Here is a 17,908-nt window from a genome sequence, read left to right as displayed (position 1 = left end):
TTGAATGCTGGCGTGTGCCTGTGGCCAAGTGTGGTCAGTGAGCCTGGGAAAGGGACAGTATCTCCCTGCCTGTGTTGAATCCTGGGTGTGCTTCACAGCAGAGCATTTCAGGGTTGTCCGAGGCTTAGTACATACTGGCCCTAAGGATGCTGTGGATCGGTCTGAGATCTACTGCAACGAGTTGGGTGCCGCAGGGCTCAGTCCTGGGCCCAGCGCTCTTCAACATTTTTATTAATGATTTGGACGAGGAGGTGCAGGGAACGCTGATCAAATTTGCAGATGACACAAAATTGGGTAGGATAGCTAATACCCTGGAAGACAGAAACAAACTTCAAAGTGATCTCGATAGGCTGGAGTGCTGGGCTGAAAACAACAGGATGAAATTTAATAGGGATAAATGCCAAGTTCTACATTTAGGAAATAGAAACCAAATGCACAGTAACAAGATGGGGGATACTTGGCTCAGCAATACTACAAACGAGAAGGATCTTGGAATGGTTGTAGATCACAAGCTGAATATGAGCCAACAGTGCAATATGGCTGCAAGAAAGGCAATTGCTATTTTGGGCTGCATTAATAGAAGTATAGCTTCCAAATCACGTGAAGTACTGGTTCCTCTCTATTTGGCCCTGGTTAGGCCTCATCTAGAGTATTGCGTCCAGTTCTGGGCTCCACAATTCAAGAAGGACGCAGACAAGCTGGAGCGTGTTCAGAGGAGGGCAATGAGGATGATCAGGGGTCTGGAAACAAAGCCCTATGAAGAGAGACTGAAAGAACTGGGCACATTTAGCCTGGAGAAGAGAAGATGGAGGGGAGACATGATAGCAGTCTTAAAAGGTTGTCACACAGAGGAGGGCCAGGATCTCTTCTCGATCCTCCCAGAGTGCAGGACACGGAATAATGGGCTCAAGTTACAGGAAGCCAGATTCCAGCTGGACATCAGGAAAAACTTCCCAACTGTTAGAGCAGTACGACAATGGAATCAGCTACCTAGGGAGGTGGTGGGCTCTCCCACACTAGAGGCCTTCAAGAGGACAGCCACCTGTCAGGGATGCTTTAGGGTGGATTCCTGCATTGAGCAGGGGGTTGGACTCGATGGCCTTGTAGGCCCCTTCCAACTCTGCTATTCTTTGATTCTATGTTTGCTAGGTACTTCCAAAATGAAATATCTTTCATCTACCAGGACCTAGACCCTAATGTTACAGCAGGTGAATCAGGTGAGGTCTCCAGCTTTCTTGGATGAGTTTCAGTTGGTATAGCTCAAGGACGTTGACAAGGTGCTTGGGCAGCTTCATAGAAGCACTTCCATATTGGATCCTTGCCCCTCTTGGCTTATAAAACTGGCAGCTCCAGTTGCTCTTGGATGAGATCAGCTATCTGAATCCATTTCAATTCGGGTTCAGGCTGGGTTTTGGCATGGGAACAGCCTGGCTTCTCCCCATAGCTAGGGAGGCAACAGCACTTGGCAGAATTGGGCTAGATGGAGTTAAGGGTCTGATGCATCAGAATAAGGCACCTCAGATACGTCCATAGGATGGTAGTGACAGTGGAGGAGACCAACCCAGCCTGATTTCTCCACGAGCACAGCAGCAGGCCTTGGCTTTGCTTCGGGTTCTCTCCATCCAAGCCTTTTGTATGTCTCCGTGGATTTCCCTAAGCAGGGAAAGAGCCGAGTGAGGGCTGGGTGGGGCTGCTGCTGTCCCTTTGCATAGAAGCAGGGCTGGTGCCAGACTATTTTGCGCCCTAGGTAGGTGAGCTGCTTTCACCCACCCACCCCACCCCAGTGTACCTGGGCGCGGGGCGCCATCTCGCCCGCCCAGCCAAAGCGAAGCCAGGACGCTAGGGTGGGGGGCGGCTTCGGAAAGGCGCGCCCAGCCGGAAGACGCTCTGGGAGAGTGACTTCTGGGCACACTGTTCCGAAGCCGCCCGCCCACTCCCCCGCCCCAGCGTTCTGGCTTCACTTCAGCTGGGCGCCCACCCAGCCAAAGTGAAGCCAGGACGCTGGGGTGGGGTGGGGCGGCAGGCGTGGCTTCACTTCGGCTGGGTGGGCGCCCAGCTGAAGCGAAGCCAGGACACTGGGGTGGAGGGGCCGATGGGCGGGCAGCTTCGGAACGGTGCGCCCAGCCGGAAGCCACTCTGGGAGAGCAACTTCCTGGCGCACTGTTCTGAAGCCACCTGCCCGCCCCAGTGTCCTGGCTTCGCTTCGGCTGGGCGCCCACCCAGCCGAAGCGAAGCCAGGACACTGGAGGGGGGCGGGTGTGGCTTTGCTTCGGCTGGGTGGGTGCCCAGCCGAAGCGAAGCCAGGACGCTGGGGCGGGCGGGCGGCTTCGGAATGGCACACCCGGAAGCCGCCCCCTCAGAGCCACTGTGGGAGAGCAGCTTCCGGGTGCGGCATTCAGCGCCCCCCCCTTACCTTGGCGTTCTAGGCGGCCGCCTGAGTGGCCTCTATGGTAGCACCAGCCTTGCATAGAAGATCGGGGTCATGGGGGCGGAGAGGCGGCTTAGGCGGACATTGGAGGGTTTGGGCCTTTCTCACCTGCTTCAAGTCCAGGTGAGAAAGACGTATTTTGCATATTAGTCTGGAGAGCAGAAGGGAGAGATGTAGCAATTGCTCTTTTAAAAAATGTTAACAGAGGCACAGTTCAGGAAAATCCAAGCGCATCTCTGAAGCTATTGGATGTGACTGCTGAGATCTGAGGTAACCACAGTGGCATCAGGGAGAAGTATATTATAAATCCTCACGGCCACCTTAGGCTCGAACCAAGCCCAAAATGCCATTTGAGGATAGAAGCGCATGAAGACACGTGCTCCTGGTCCATTTCTCCTTTATGTTCTCTCTCTCTCTCTCTCTCTCTCTCTCTCTCTCTGTGTTTTTTTCAATAATTTAGGTGATTATATAACCCGCATTGTCTATGCTGTCTTAAATATTGTTGGAAACAAATGTTCCATTGCCCTAAAGTTGTTGGCCAGAATCCAAAGATCCTGGGAGAAGCTATTGTTTGTGTGTGTGTGTTTGTGTGTGTGTGTGTGTGTGTGTGTGTGTTGTGGAAGGGGGTTAGCCACCCTTTCCCAAGAGTATTTTCTCTCAGCACAGAACATGCTGTTCCCAGTTTATGGGGAGGGGGGTGAAGTTGATTAAATGAGGACATTATAAAGGTTTATCAAATTGTGTATGACGTGGAAAAAAACGTGTTTTCTCCCTCTCTTGCGATGCTCAAGCCTGGGGCCGTAACGGATAGTTGATTCAGGGCCGGGGAAGAGAGCACTTCTTTTCAGTGAATGTTTCATTTGTGGGATTCACTGCTGTAAGATATGCTTGTGGCCAACTAAATCATAGAATCATGGAATAGTAGAGTTGGAAGGGACCTCTACGGCCATCGAATCCAACCCCCTGCTCAATAGTGTGGCAACGAGGGACAGGGCCTTTTCGGTGGTGGCCCCAGACTGTGGAACGATTTCCCTGACGAGGCTCGCCTGGTGCCAACGCTGCTATCTTTCCGGCGCCAGGTTAAGACTTTCCTCTTTGCCCAGGCATATGGTGGCACATCTTAATCACCCACATGTTTAGTTTTTAGTTTTTTAACGGTTTTTAATGCTTTATGTGTGTATGTTCTGTGTTTTAGAATTTTAAATTTTGTATACTCGTTTTAATCTTAATTTTAGAGTTTCTGTAAACCGCCCAGAGAGCCCTGGCTATGGGAGCGGTATATAAGTGCAATAAATAAATAAATAAATTCTTACCCACCTCTCCATTTTGATCGAGGCGGGGAACAACAGTAAATATAAAATACATAAAGGAAGTGAGGCAGGTGGCTACTAGGAGGAGGGCCTTCTCCGCAGTGGCACCCTGGCTGTGGAATGAGCTCCCCAGAGAGGTCTGCCTGGCGCCTACACTGTACTCTCCCCAGAGAGCTCTGGCTATTGGGCGGTATAGAAATGTAATAAATAAATAAATAAATAAATAAATAAATACTTTTTTCGTTGCCAGCTGAAGACCTTTTTATTCTCTCAGTATTTTAACACTTAATTTTAACTTAAATCTAAATTTTACTGTTTTAACTCTGTATTTTAAACTTATATCAGTTTTGCTGCGTGGTTTTATCCTGGTTGTGCTTTTTATACTGTATTTTGGATTTGTGCTTTTAACCTGTTGGTTGTTTTATTATGGTTTTAATTTTTGTGAACCGCCCAGAGAACTTCAGCTATTTGGTGGTACAAAAATGTAATAAATAAATAAATAAATAAATAAATCTGAATTAAGAACATAATATGCATTGTTAAAACATCCTAAAAACATTCTAAAAACATCCTAAAATTCCATTGGATAGGTCTGCCGGAAGAGATCCATCTTGATAGCTTTCTTGAATGCAAATAGTCTGTCAAGTTGACGAGTCTCCTCCGGCAGGCTATTCCACAGTCTGGGAGCAGCAGAAGAGAAGGTCCTCTGGGTAACAGTTGTCAGCCTAATTTTGGCAGACTGAAGTGGATTCTTCCCAGAGGACCTGAGTGTGTGGGGTGGATTGTACGGGAGAAGGCGATCCCGCAGGTAGCCTGGACCCAAACCATGTAGGGCTTTAAAGGTGATAACCAACACTATATACTTCGCCCGGAAATTAATTGGCAGCCAGAATCCACCTTAAATGCAAGAATCCACCTTAAAGCATCCCTGACAGATGGCTATCCAGCTGTTTCTTGAATGCCTCTAGGGTGGGAGAACACACAACTTCCCTAAGTCATTGGTTCCATTGTCATACTGCTCTAACAGCCGGGAAGCTTTTAGAATCATAGAATCATAGAATCGCAGAGTTGGAAGAGCCTACTAGGCCGTCGAGTCCAACCCCCTGCTCAATGCAGGAATCCACCCTGAAGCATCCCTGACAGATGGTTGTCCAGATGCCTCTTGAAGGCCTCTAGTGTGGGAGAGCCCACCACATCCCTAGGTAACTGATTCCATTGTCGCACTGCTCTAACAATCAGGAAGTTTTTCCTGATGTCCAGCTGGAATCTGGCTTCCTTTAACTTGAGCCCGTTATTCCATGTCCTGCACTCTGGAAGGATCGAGAAGAGATCCTGGCCCTCCTCTGTGTGACAACCTTTTCCTGATGTCCAGCTCTTATCCAGCTTCCTGTAACTTGAGCCCATTATTTATTTATTTATTTATTTTATTACATTTATATACCGCCCCACAGCCGAAGCTCTCTGGGCGGTTTACATGTCATGCGTTGGAAGTGGCTGAGGTGATGTCATGGAGGTAGTGAGGCTGACCTTTGCATGATGGCAGGGACATGGAACCTATAGATACTGTGGGTTAAACAACAGTATGGCTATTTTGCCCTCATGGCAAGCTTGTCAGCTTCCCCGGGGGAAGCTGGCTGGCCCCCATTGTAAGCCAGATGCTGGGCTGGAAGGATCTCTGGTTGGATCCGGTTGGGTTCCTCTTACATTCCTATAACGAAAGGATCCTCTCGCAGTTGGCCTTTTACCAACTGTTTTCGACAGACAATCATTTGGTTGCTTCCAGGGCCTGGAATTTTCAGCCCTGTCGAAGAATTCATGGCAGCCTCACAAGCAGATGTGGCTTCATCCATGTGTGAAACTTGCAGTTCAGAAGAAAAACAATAAGAGGCAGGGAAGGACGTGGATTAAAAATTAAAAACAGCCCAAGCGGTTGTATAACAGAGTTAGTTACGTGTTCTTTCTCTCTCTCCACCCCCCACCCCGCGGTCTCGCTTTTCTCAATCAAAGCAACCAACTATTCTCATATAGTTGGATTCTATATGAGGGTGGATTCCTGCATTGAGCAGGGGGTTGGACTCGATGGCCTTCTAGGCCCCTTCCAACTCTGCTATTCTGTGATTCTATGATACTTACCCATGTCTCTCATGAGAGTCAGGGACTCCTGGCAGCTATGTGTGAAAACATCTCTGCGTGATGGAAATGTTGTAAGCCTTAACTTTGGATCGAACCCTATAAAGAACTTTTTTTTGTCGGGGGGTGTCTCTCGTTCCTTCCCTCTCTTAGGTCAACCCTGGTGGCAAGACGCTGGAAGAAAGGCGCTCCAGTTTGGATGCAGAAATCGACTCCTTAACGAGCATCCTGGCCGACCTGGAAAGTAGCTCACCCTACAAGCCCCGGACTCAACAGGTGAGAGCCCCGTGTTTGTGGACGGAAAGGTGGGGTATAAATCAAATAAATATTATATACATTAGAGTCGGGAATAGGCGGCACAGGGTGCAATCCACTCTCATGGTTTCTTATCCGACCTCTTTCCCCGTGGTCTGAGCAAAGATTTCTACCCTCTGCATGTCCAATGGACTATGAGAATGGTGGCAAGGATGAAACAGTCAAAGGCAGTTTGTAAACTCCATTTCTGTTGGGCCAATTTCAACACCTCCACTGAGCTTATTTCTTATTTTGTTTTTATGAATACATCCATATCCTGTGTTCCTCTCGCAAGGAACCCAATGCAGTGTACATAATCCTCCACCTCCTCCTCCTCCTCCTCCTCCTCTCTATTTCATCCTCATAACAACATCCTCATAAATAATAATAATAATAATAATAATAATAATAATAATAATAATAATCCTGTGAGGTAGGTTAGGCTGAGAACCAGTGACTGTTCTAGAGTCACCCTGTCAGCTTCCATGGCTGAGTGGGGACAAGAACCTGGATCCCCCAAGTCCCAGTCCATCACTCTAACCCCTACTCCACACTGGCTGTCCGTTGCCAAACTGTCCTGTGGTAAAGATCACTAACCGTGCTACCCATTTATGAGCATAGAATTAAGCGTGAAAAACAAGCAACCAATTCAATCAGAGAACGAGTTTGTTGCTTGTCTCTCATTTGCTCAGTTTATAGATAGGATGTGGGTAAAAGCCTATAGATGTGCATAAGAATTAAAAATATGCCCTGTATGGGTGGGAGAACCAGGGATACTCATAGAATCATAGAATAGTAGAGTTGGAAGGCGCCTACAAGGCCATCGAGTCCAACCCCCTGCTCAGTGCAGGAATGCTCAATGCTATTCTATGATTCTATGATCCACCCTAAAGCATCCCTGACAGATGATTGTCCAGCTGCCTCTTGAAGGCCTCTAGTGTGGGAGAGCCCACAACCTCCCTAGGTAACTGATTCCATTGTCGTACTGCTCTAACAGTCAGGAAGTTTTTCCTGATGTCCAGCCGGAATCTGGCTTCCTTTAACTTGAGCCCGTTATTCCGTGTCCTGCACTCTGGGAGGATCGAGAAGAGATCCTGGCCCTCCTCTGTGTGGCAACCTTTTAAGTATTTGAAGAGTGCTATCATGTCTCTCCTCAGTCTTCTCTTCTCCAGGCTAAACACGCCCAGTTGTTTCAGCCTCTCTTTCAGCTGCCTCTTGAAGGCCTCTAGTGTGGGAGAGCCCATGACCTAGGTCATTGGTTCCAGTTTCGTTCTGCTCTAACAGTCAGGAAGTTTTTCCTGATGTCCAGCCGGAATCTGGCTTCCTGTAACTTGAGCCCATTCTTCTGTGTCCTGCTGTCTGAAGTTCTCCAAACTTCACTCCAAAGATCAGTTCAGCTGCTCCCTGATTTTGTTTGCAACCTGTTTTTGTTGTTGTTGAAGTTGTTATTTTGTTTTGTTTTTCATTTTGTTCAAATGGGAAAAGTGTATTTTTTAAAAAAAATGCACCTGTTTTCCGCATCGATCAATGTGTGAAAGTGTGATCTTTTTAAAAAAGTGTGCATTTTTAAAGCACACATTTACCGAACATGGAATGCAAGTTTGGGAATTTGTGAACGTTTTTGGAGAACACGCGCTCCCATTTTATATCCTGGGGTTGCGAATGGGGCATTTCCGAGTGACTTGAGAGCTGAGACAGACGTTCTTGTAAATTCCTAGTCCCTTCTTGTCACGTTTCACTCCACTTCTGAAATCTCTTCATTGGCTTCCAATTCACTCCAGAATCCAATATAAACTTCTCCTGTTGACCTTCAAAGCTTTTCACGGTCTAGCTCCTTCCTATCTCTCCTCTCTCATCTCACACTATTGCCCCGCTCGTGCTCTCCGCTCCTCTGATGCCATGCTTCTCGCCTGCCCCAGGACCTCCACTTCCCTTACTCAGCTTCGTCCTTTTTCTTCTGCTGCCCCTTACGCCTGGAACGCTCTTCCGGAACACTTGAGAACTACAAACTCAATCACAGCTTTTGAAACTCAGCTAAAAACTTTTCTTTTCCCTATAGCTTTTAAATATTGATTTTGTTCTGACTCTATACTGTTAGCTTCACTCTACCCGGTGCCTGTTTACCCTACCCTGTGCCTGTTTGCTTTCTCTTTCCCTCCTTATTGTTTACTACAACTTTATTAGATTGTAAGCCTATGCGGCAGGGTCTTGCTATTTACTGTGTAATCTGTACAGCACCATGTACATCGATGGTGCTATATAAATAAATAAATAAATAAATAAATAAATAAATAAATAATAATAATAATAATAATAATAAGTGTAGAGTTAGTATGCCAGCACCGCAAATGCCTAGCCCATTGATCTCTGGTGCATGAATAGTTCACGTGAATGGCCAATGATCGGTGCGTGTAAATGTGGTTGTACCGTTGCAGAATCGTAACGTCATTGATTAGGGCCTACGTACTGTATTAATTGGACTTCCTTTCAGTGCTTTGTCCTCTGGATTAGAGTAGGCCCAGAATCTTACCTGATATAATAAAGTCTCTTGTATCTGGCAGCTGTCTCCTTTCCACCTTCAACCACTTTTACTGTCAAGTGTGTGTGTGGGGAAAGTATTTATCATATGCAATGAATTTGTATGCTGCCCTTCAATAAAGGTTTCCAGGTTGGCTCACATAAAATACGCCAAATAATAATGCATTAATAGCTGAAAGAACAGAATGTTTTAAAAAGCAACGTAAATAATATCTATTCGAAATGGAACACATGGGAACATCTCGCCAGAAAGAAATAAGATGCCTGGTGTGGAGAATGTAGATCGGGAGACTTTTTTCTCCCTCTCTCAAAATACTAGAACCCAAAGGCGTCATCCCATGAATTTATTTAATTTTTTATTTATTAAATTTATATACCTCCCCATAGCCAAAGCTCTCTGGGCGGCTTGCAAAAGTTAAAAACAGTGGACATTAAAAAAAAAGTATACAGAATTTAAAGACATCAAAAATTTAAAAACAACAGTATAAATCAGTATCCATTTTAAACAACAACAGTTCTGGGGTCCATTAAACAAACAAACAAACTTAGCATATGTTGTTAAATGCTGTTCAATGCCTGGGAAAAGAGAAAGGTCTTGACCTGGTGCTGAAAAGATAACAATGTTGGCTCCAGGCAAGCCTCATCGGGGAGATCATTCCATAATTGGGGGGCCACCACTGAAAAGGCCCTCTCCCTTGTTGCCATCCTCCGAGCTTCCCTCGGAGTAGGCACTCGGAGGAAGACCTCAGATGTTGAGTGCAGTGTACGGGTAGGTTCATGTCGGGAGAGGCGTTCCATTAGATATTGCGGTCCCAAGCCGTGTAAAGCTTTATAGGTTAAAACCAGCACCTTGAAGCTGATTGGTGGGAGATCCAGGACAAATAAAAGGAAGAACTTCTTCACACAGCGCATAGTTAAATTGTGGAACTCACTATTATTTATTATTATTATTATTTATTTATATAGCACCATCGATGTACATGGTGCTGTACAGATAACACAGTAAATAGCAAGACCCTGCCGCATAGGCTTACAATCTAATAAAGTTGTAGTAAACAATAAGGAGGGAAAGAGAATGCAAACAGGCACAGGGAAGTGTAGACAGGCACCGGGAAGGGTGAAGCTAACAGTATAGAGTCAGAACAAACTCACAAGATGTAGTGATGGCCACCCATTTGGATGGCTTTAAAAGGGGATTGGATAAATTCCTGGAGGCAAAGGCTATCAGTAGCTACTAGCCCTGATGGTTGTGTGCTATCTCCAGTATTTGGGGCAATAAGCCTGTGTGCACCAGCTGCTGGGGAACATGGGTGGGAGGGTGCTGTTACACCATGTCCTGCTTTGTTGGTCCCCGGCCGATGGCTGCCTGGCCACTGTGTGAACAGAGTGCTGGACTAGACGGACCCTTGGTCTGGTCCAGCCTCAGGGCTCTTCTTATGTTCTTATGACTTAGCTCTAGACGAGCCTTCCAGGGGGAGGTTATTGTATGAACACTGTGCCACGATGGTGAAATCCCTCATATGTCCCCCCCTTCCTGGGCCTCCAGACGTTGGCGCTCAGAGAAGGGCCTGTGACAGTAGCCTTAATCACTGGGGAAATCCATCTAGGAGAAGATGCTTAGACCTACATTCCCACTAAGGCTGCAACTGTAGGGCTGTGCAGATGCCCCCCCCCCCCCCGCGCATATATTGAGCACATAAAGGGGGAAGCAGGATGTGGGGATGCCAGCATGCCTACCAGTCAGTCCCAATTGCCATGCAATTGTCCGTTGGTCTGTAGGCCATGCCCACACACAGAGGTTCTTCACGGAATCGGTGCGAGAGTTGCTGACCAGCTAGGAGACCCTATTAAAACCTTCTGCTCAACCTGTGGAGGTCAGAGGTGGGACAAGGGTGGGCATGTTGGGGCAGGGCCGACTGGTAAGGTCCCACTTTCCCCACCACGCATGGAGAGCCTTGGCTTACATTTGTACATGCTTTGGCACCCAGCATAGGCCTTCTGCTCAACGCTGATGTGTCAGAGGCAAGACTCATGAGGGTGGTCCTGCTGTCCCCTCCATGCTTTCGGTAGATGGGCGGAGGGCAAATGTTTGCACAGCCCTACTGATGCTTCTCTCTCCAAAGAGATCTAGGTGGAGAGAATCCAGGAAGCTTGGTTGTCCTTGTTTTTAAAGTCCTCAGTCTCTCACTCTTCTCTCTTTGCACAGGAACCTTTCCCTTCTGTGATCCAGAGCCCTGTTCTAGGAGTTTCAAGCTGTGCTCACCCGGCTTTGTTGTCTAATCCCCATGGCTGAAAGTGCTCAGGAATGAGCTCTGGGATCAGTAGGGCACCTGCGTCACCACCATGGGGTGGTGCTAGGGTGAGGTGGGTGGCAGAGATGGGTTTACTCAGGAAGCCGGGACTACTGCAAAGCAGTGTGCCGGCCCATTTACACGTCAAGAGGCCTACTCCCCAACACTCCCAGGTTGAGAGTTTTGTAGCTCATCCACTGAGGCTCTGGGGTTCTGTTGTGGAATCCTGTCTTTTTAGCCTAACTCTTTCAGTCACCAGCGTACATGTGTAAGGTGAAAAAGCAAATGAGCCACTAAACCCACAGGGTACATTGGAGTGTGCGTGGAATCAGAAAGAGGAAGGAAATTAGAGATCTAGAACGACGGGGAGATATTTCCACCTCCATTGCGTGTTGGGACACAATTTGCTCAGAGCTGGTCTGAGTCATGTTTGTGCATCACGTGGTCCGGTGGCTTAAATGCCCATTTGTCATTCCAAAGGCACCGGCCATGGTAGGAAGGGATGTGTCATGTCTAACCCTACTGCCCTATTTTGGGAGAAGGTGTTTCAGAGGAGGAAGCACTATATAAGGTGCCAGGAGGCACACAACTACTCCAAACACCAATAAAAAGTGATAATGATCAAATAACCCATTTATTTACAATTTGTAAAGATATGTAAAACAAACTGATGTGTCTCAAGGTGGTTAACAATCACGATGTTGGATACTATAATAACCAATAATATATACCATACATGAAAGAGTACAATTATAATATAGTCCAACAATATTACAGACTTATATAACCCTTAACACCTGAGACAATCCCATCAGAATAATATATATACACAGATAGGGTTTCTTCTCATTTTCTATTCTTTTCAGCGTTGTCAGTGTAGCTATCAGAGGAGGAAGCGCCAGACACCAACCAGCCTGTACCAGTGGGGAAGGAAGCTCTCACGGGCGATTCCCCAGCTGGGAGTCAGCCCTCTCCAGAGCTTATCTCCTCAAGGCCAAATCCTACACACTCCGTGGGAAGTGAGCTTTCTTCCGGAGGAGAGAGCCCCGACAAGCTAGCTAATGCTAGGGTCCGCCGGAAGCTCAAACAAATGGAGCGGAAGGAAGGTGTGAGAAAGTCGGTCTGGCTAGGATTGCGCCAGAACCTGCCTCCGCACCAGGCGCTCTGACGTTACGGGCGTTTGGAGAAAGGCTTCCTGTTCTCCTTGGTCGGAGAATTGTCTCGCTTAGTTTGCATAGTTTTGCCTAAGGACAAGTTTCCAAGAGATTAGAACCTCCTCATGTGGAAGAGATGTTTGTTGCTTAATAAAAGCTTTGTGGGTTACCTAGCAGGCCTCGTCATTTGCCTCCCATCGAAAGCAGGAGTTATCAGAGAAACATGAAGCGGTTTCTGTGCTAAACTGGTGTTTGTTGGCAGTAATGGATTGGATGAGGGCGAACAAATTGAAGCTTAATCCAGATAAGACAGAGGTGCTCCTGGTCAGTCGAAAGGCAGATCAGGGAACAGGGATTCAGCTTGTGCTGGATGGGGTTACACTCCTCCTGAAGATGCAGGTCCGCAGCTTGGGTGTACTTCTGGATTCAGCCCCGAGCCTGGATGCCCAGGTTTCGGCGGTGGCCAGGAGTGCATTTGCACAGTTAAAGCTAGTGCACCAGCTGCGCCCGTTCCTAGAGATGTTGGACCTGGCCACGGTGACACATTTATTTATTTATTTATTTATTTATTTATTTATTACATTTTTATACCGCCCAATAGCCGAAGCTCTCTGGGCGGTTCACAAAAATTAAAACCATCATAAAACAACCAACAGGTTAAAAACAGAAATACAAAATACAGTATCAAAAGCACAACCAGGATAAAACCACGCAGCAAAATTGATATAAGGTTAAAATACAGAGTTAAAACAGTATAATTTAAATTTAAGTTAAAATTAAGTGTTAAAATACTGAGTGAATAAAAAGGTCTTCAGCTGGCGACGAAAGGAGTACAATGTAGGCACCAGGCAGACCTTTCTGGGGAGCTCATTCCACAACCGGGGTGCCACAGCGGAGAAAGCCCTCCTCCTGGTAGCCACCTGCCTCACTTCCTTTGGCAGGGGCTCACGGAGAAGGGCTCCTGTAGATGATCTTAAGGTCCGGTTAGGTACATATGGGAGGAGGCGTTCCTTCAAATAACCTGGCCCCAAACCGTTTAGGGCTTTAAATGTCAATACCAGCACTTTGAATCGGGCCCAGACCTGGACTGGCAGCCAATGAAGTTGTAAAAGGACTGGTGTAATGTGATCTCGCCAGCCAGTCCCTGTTAGTAAACGGGCTGCCCTGTTTTGTACCAGCTGAAGCTTCCGGACCGTTTTCAAAGGCAGCCCCACGTATAACGCATTGCAGTGATCCAAACGAGAGGTTATCAGAGCATGGATAACTGTAGCTAGGCTATCTCGGTCCAGAAAAGGGCGCAGTTGGTATATCAGCCTAAGCTGATAAAAGGTGCTTAGTTACATCCTGATTAGATTACTGTAACACGCTCCATGTGGGGCTGCCTTTGAAGAGAGTTCAGAAACTCCAGCTGGTTCAAAGAGCTGCAGCCAGAATGTTGACCCAGGCTGGTTATCGGGAGCACACAACTCCCCTGTTAAAACAGCTCTACTGGCTTCCAGTCTGTTTCCGGGCACAATTCAAAGTGCTGGTTATGACCTATAAAGCCCTATATGGTTTAGGTCCAGGTTATTTGAAAGACCGTATTCTCCCTTATGAGCCTGCCCGTGCTTTGAGATCTTCTGGAGAAGGCCTTCTTTCAGTTCCACCATCTTCACAGGCGCGCTTGGAGGGAACGTGGGAGAGGGCCTTCTCGGTGGCTGCTCCGGTGCTCTGGAACTCTCTTCCCGGGGCAGCTAGGCTGGCTCCCTCCTTGATGGGCTTTCAGAAGCAAGCTAAAACTGTTTTGTTCCAGCAGGCCTTTGGAGAATAATCTAGCCCTCCGTCTATGTTAATGTCTTATAATTTTGTTATGTATTTTAAACATTTATGGTTTTGTTCCCCCCCCCCCATGTATATTTTAAACTTTGTAAGGCCGCCTTTTCATCCAGCAGATACCTAGTGAACGTTGCTCATGCTTTGGGAAAGCGACAAAGTAAGGCTGCCGCAATGCGCCCTGCGCAGAGCCGGCCTTGAAGTCCATGAGCTGTAGTAAGTGCTGAGTGTAGAAACCCACAATGTGGCTGGAAGATTAGGTTCACATTGCTTCAGAGTCCAGCATGATCCCAGTCTCAATGGCGGCAGGAGAATTGGGCAAATTCCTGAAGGAGACGGCTACTATCAATGGCGGCTAGCCCTGATGGCGCTATGCTGCATCTGATATCAGGGGCAGTATGCCTACGCATGCCAGTTGCTGGGGAACATGGGTGGGAGGGTGCTGACCTGCTTGTGAGTTTCCCATGAGCAGAATGATCAACTAGATGGACCCTTGGTCTGATCCAACATCAGGGCTCTTCTTATGTTCTTTTCTGCAGTCCAGTCTGAGGAAGGATATAGGATACCCAGAGATCAAAGGCACAGTTACAAGATGGGGGACACTTGGCTCAGTTTGTTCTGACTCTATACTGTTAGCTTCACCCTACCCGGTGCCTGTTTACACTTCCCTGTGCCTGTTTGCATTCTCTTTCCCTCCTTATTGTTTACTGCAACTTGATTAGATTGTAAGCCTATGCAGCAGGGTCTTGCTATTTACTGTGTATAATCTGTACAGCACCATGTACATTGATGGTGCTATATAAATAAATAAATAAATCATAATAATAATAATAATTGTTGTAGATCGCAAGCGGAATATGAGCCAACAGTGCGATATGGCTGCAAGAAAGGCCAATGCTATTTTGGGCTGCATTAATAGAAGTATAGCTTCCAAATCACGTGAGGTCCTGGTTCCTCTCTATTCGGCCCTGGTTAGGCCTCATCTAGAGTATTGCGTCCAGTTCTGGGCTCCACAATTCAAGAAGGACGCAGACAAGCTGGAGCGTGTTCAGAGGAGGGCAACCAGGATGATCAGGGGTCTGGAAACAAAGCCCTATGAGGAGACACTGAAAGAACTGGGCATGTTTAGCCTGGAGAAGAGAAGATGGAGGAGAGACATGATAGCACTCTTCAAAGACTTAAAAGGTTGTCACACAGAGGAGGGCCAGGATCTCTTCTCGATCCTTCCAGAGTGCAGGACACGGAAGAATGGGCTCAAGTTAAAGGAAGCCAGATTCGAGCTGGACATCAGGAAAAACTTCCTGACTGTTAGAGCAGTATGACAATGGAACCAGTGACCTAGGGAGGTTGTGGGCTCTCCCACACTAGAGGCATTCAAGAGGCAGCTGGACAACCCTCTGTCAGGGATGCTTTAGGGTGGATTCCTGCATTGAGCAGGGGGTTGGACTTGATGGCCTTAGAGGCCCCTTCCAACTCTACTGTTCTATGATTCTATGCTCAGTAGCCTTATTGAATTCCTTCAGCTATACCGGGGATGTGACCCAGAACAGGAAATACGTCCTGGAGCTAAGCTGTGATCAGCCCTGGTTGACATCAAACAAACAAACCCTTTTCCCTCTTGAGGGACCCACAAAGCGGTTTGCAACACCCTTATTTCTCTGTTAAGTCTTTCAACAGGGAAAAGGCAATTAATTCAGCGAACAGCACTATTTATCTGTCAGGCCCTGCTCCCTCCTGGCAGCAATAAAAATACGACGATGCGCTTTTTAAGCTCCAGACTGCCTTAGAACAATTGCAAGATGTTCTCGGTACCGAACAGTTTAGCTGTGGGTGGAGGACGCCGCTCTCAGACAGTTTGCAGGGGGCCCCTCTGCATCCCTCCGCACCCGCCTAGCCTTGTTCGTTGCCGGTTATCGATTGCCGTTTGCTGCCCTGGCTGGCTGCAACAGATTGAGATACGGCAGCGGAGGCCGGGACGTGCCTTCGTTTGCTGTGTATATTAAAGTTTCATTGACTGAAGGAGAAGAATCCCAAGCCCGTTGAGAAAGATTGATACTGACACATCCTTGCTGGGGTGTGGGAAGAGATATCCTCCGTTCCCACAATTGGAAACTGCTTCTATTGAGAAAGAAGTTTGCCCAGTTTGTGACATTGTAATCCATTTTGCAAAAGGCATAAAGGCATGTCTCTGTTCCCTTCTTGTGTTTTACTGTTTGTTTGTTTTGATCTGATTGATTGATTTCAAAAACGACTCACCCCCATAACTGAGTGCAGGGGACCATCAAGAGGCAGCTGGACAACCCTCTGTCAGGGATGCTTTAGGGTGGATTCCTGCATTGAGCAGGGGGTTGGACTCGATGGCCTTGTAGGCCCCTTCCAACTCTGCAGTTCTATGATTCTATGATTCTATCACACAGCCGTAGATCGCCAGCTTTTCTGGCAGAAGTTCAATCCTCAACAACTCACTGGGTTTCAGTTAGCAGCTCCTGGGAAAATATCCTTACCTGCCTAAAACCATGGAGAGCCGTTGTCAGGGTTGATAACCTGAGCTAGATGGACAAGGCCGCTTTCCATGATTCTTGTACTCATGCTGCCAATGAAAGCCAATTCCTGCCTTATCAGGAGCAGTCCTGTGGTTCAAGGCTCCAGAAGGTCTTGTTAGCTGGGGAGCTGTCCAGCAGAGATTGCTGCGGGAAAGATGTTGTTTCAGCAAGGACTGGGCTCCAGCTGAGCAGCTTTATAGGTGATGCTGGTGCCCCACCACTTTCCTGTCTTCTCATGAGGGCCCTGATCCAGAACATGCTTTGTCCCCACGACAAGGGCTCAAGGATATTTCATGCAGTGACAGATGGGTTAGAATCATAGAATCATAGAATAGCAGAGTTGGAAGGGGCCTATAAGGCCATCGAGTACAACCCCCTGCTCAAGGCACAAATCCACCCTAAAGCATCCCTGACAGATGGTTGTTCAGCTGCCTCTTGAAGGCCTCTAGTGTGGGAGAGCTCACAACCTCCCTAGGTAACTGGTTCCATTGTCGTACTGCTTTAACAGTCAGGAAGTTTTTCCTGATGTCCAGCTGGAATCTGGCTTCCTTTAACTTGAGCCCATTCTTCCGTGTCCTGCACTCTGGGAGGATCGAGAAGAGATCCTGGCCCTCCTCTGTGGGACAACCTTTTAAGTCTTTAAGAGTGCTCTCATGTCTTCCCTCAATCTCCTCTTCTCCAGGCTAAACATGCCCAGTTCTTTCAGTCTCTCTTCATAGGGGTTTGTTTCCAGACCCCTGATCATCCTGGCTGCCCTCCTCTGAACACGCTCCAGCTTGTCTGCATCCTTCTTGAATTGTGGAGCCCAGAACTGGACGCAATACTCTAGATGAAGCCAATCGGACATTTCAATTTGCACTGGGCCAATCCAGAGGAACACTTTGCATTGGACCCAGCAGGATGTACTGGCCCCCAAAAGGAACTGGCTTGCCTGGAGTTCTGCCCATATTTCTGGATTCACTCAGTGTGTTACGAATACTGACAACCATCCATTCACATGGGAATGAGGGAAGCCCTTGGCGAAAGTCTGTAACTTTGATCACACACAAGAATGCATGGCAGAAAAAATATATGACACCCTGTTTCTAATAATACCAATGACCAAGCAATAATATGGTAGAATTAGATGCACAACTTGTAATTTCAGCCACTTGAGGCTGCATTTCAATATCTTTTAGACATTGCAACAGTGCTGACTTTGCTCCATCATAAACCAGCTACAATAAAAAGGGTGCAGAAAATCCCATATTTGAAATGGTAAAAGGAATATGTTTCCAAGAGACAGAGCCCATTTCCTCAACTGCAGTGAGTATAAATTCAGAAGCCTGTTTAAATATCACCTTTAACACCCACACCCCTTCAAAAAAACAAAGCTAATTTAAGGGCTTCAACTTGTATTGACATCAGT

General features: G+C 47.2%; 1 protein-coding gene across 3 annotated transcripts in view; it reads left to right on the top strand.

Annotated features, from left to right (window-relative positions):
* Positions 1-17,908, top strand: part of LPP (LIM domain containing preferred translocation partner in lipoma) — a 378,416-nt gene that overhangs the window by 217,050 nt on the left and 143,458 nt on the right. For all 3 annotated transcript variants that reach the window (XM_063131781.1, XM_063131780.1, XM_063131782.1), the window contains one exon: positions 6,022-6,144. In XM_063131781.1, coding sequence (XP_062987851.1) covers positions 6,022-6,144 — 123 coding nt within the window. The remainder of the gene's footprint in view (positions 1-6,021; positions 6,145-17,908) is intronic.

Source organism: Elgaria multicarinata, chromosome 8, assembly GCF_023053635.1.
Source record: "Elgaria multicarinata webbii isolate HBS135686 ecotype San Diego chromosome 8, rElgMul1.1.pri, whole genome shotgun sequence".
Lineage (NCBI taxonomy): Eukaryota > Metazoa > Chordata > Lepidosauria > Squamata > Anguidae > Elgaria > Elgaria multicarinata.
The sequence above is the reverse complement of the archived record's forward strand: the minus strand, read 5'-3'. Positions and strand labels throughout refer to the sequence as shown.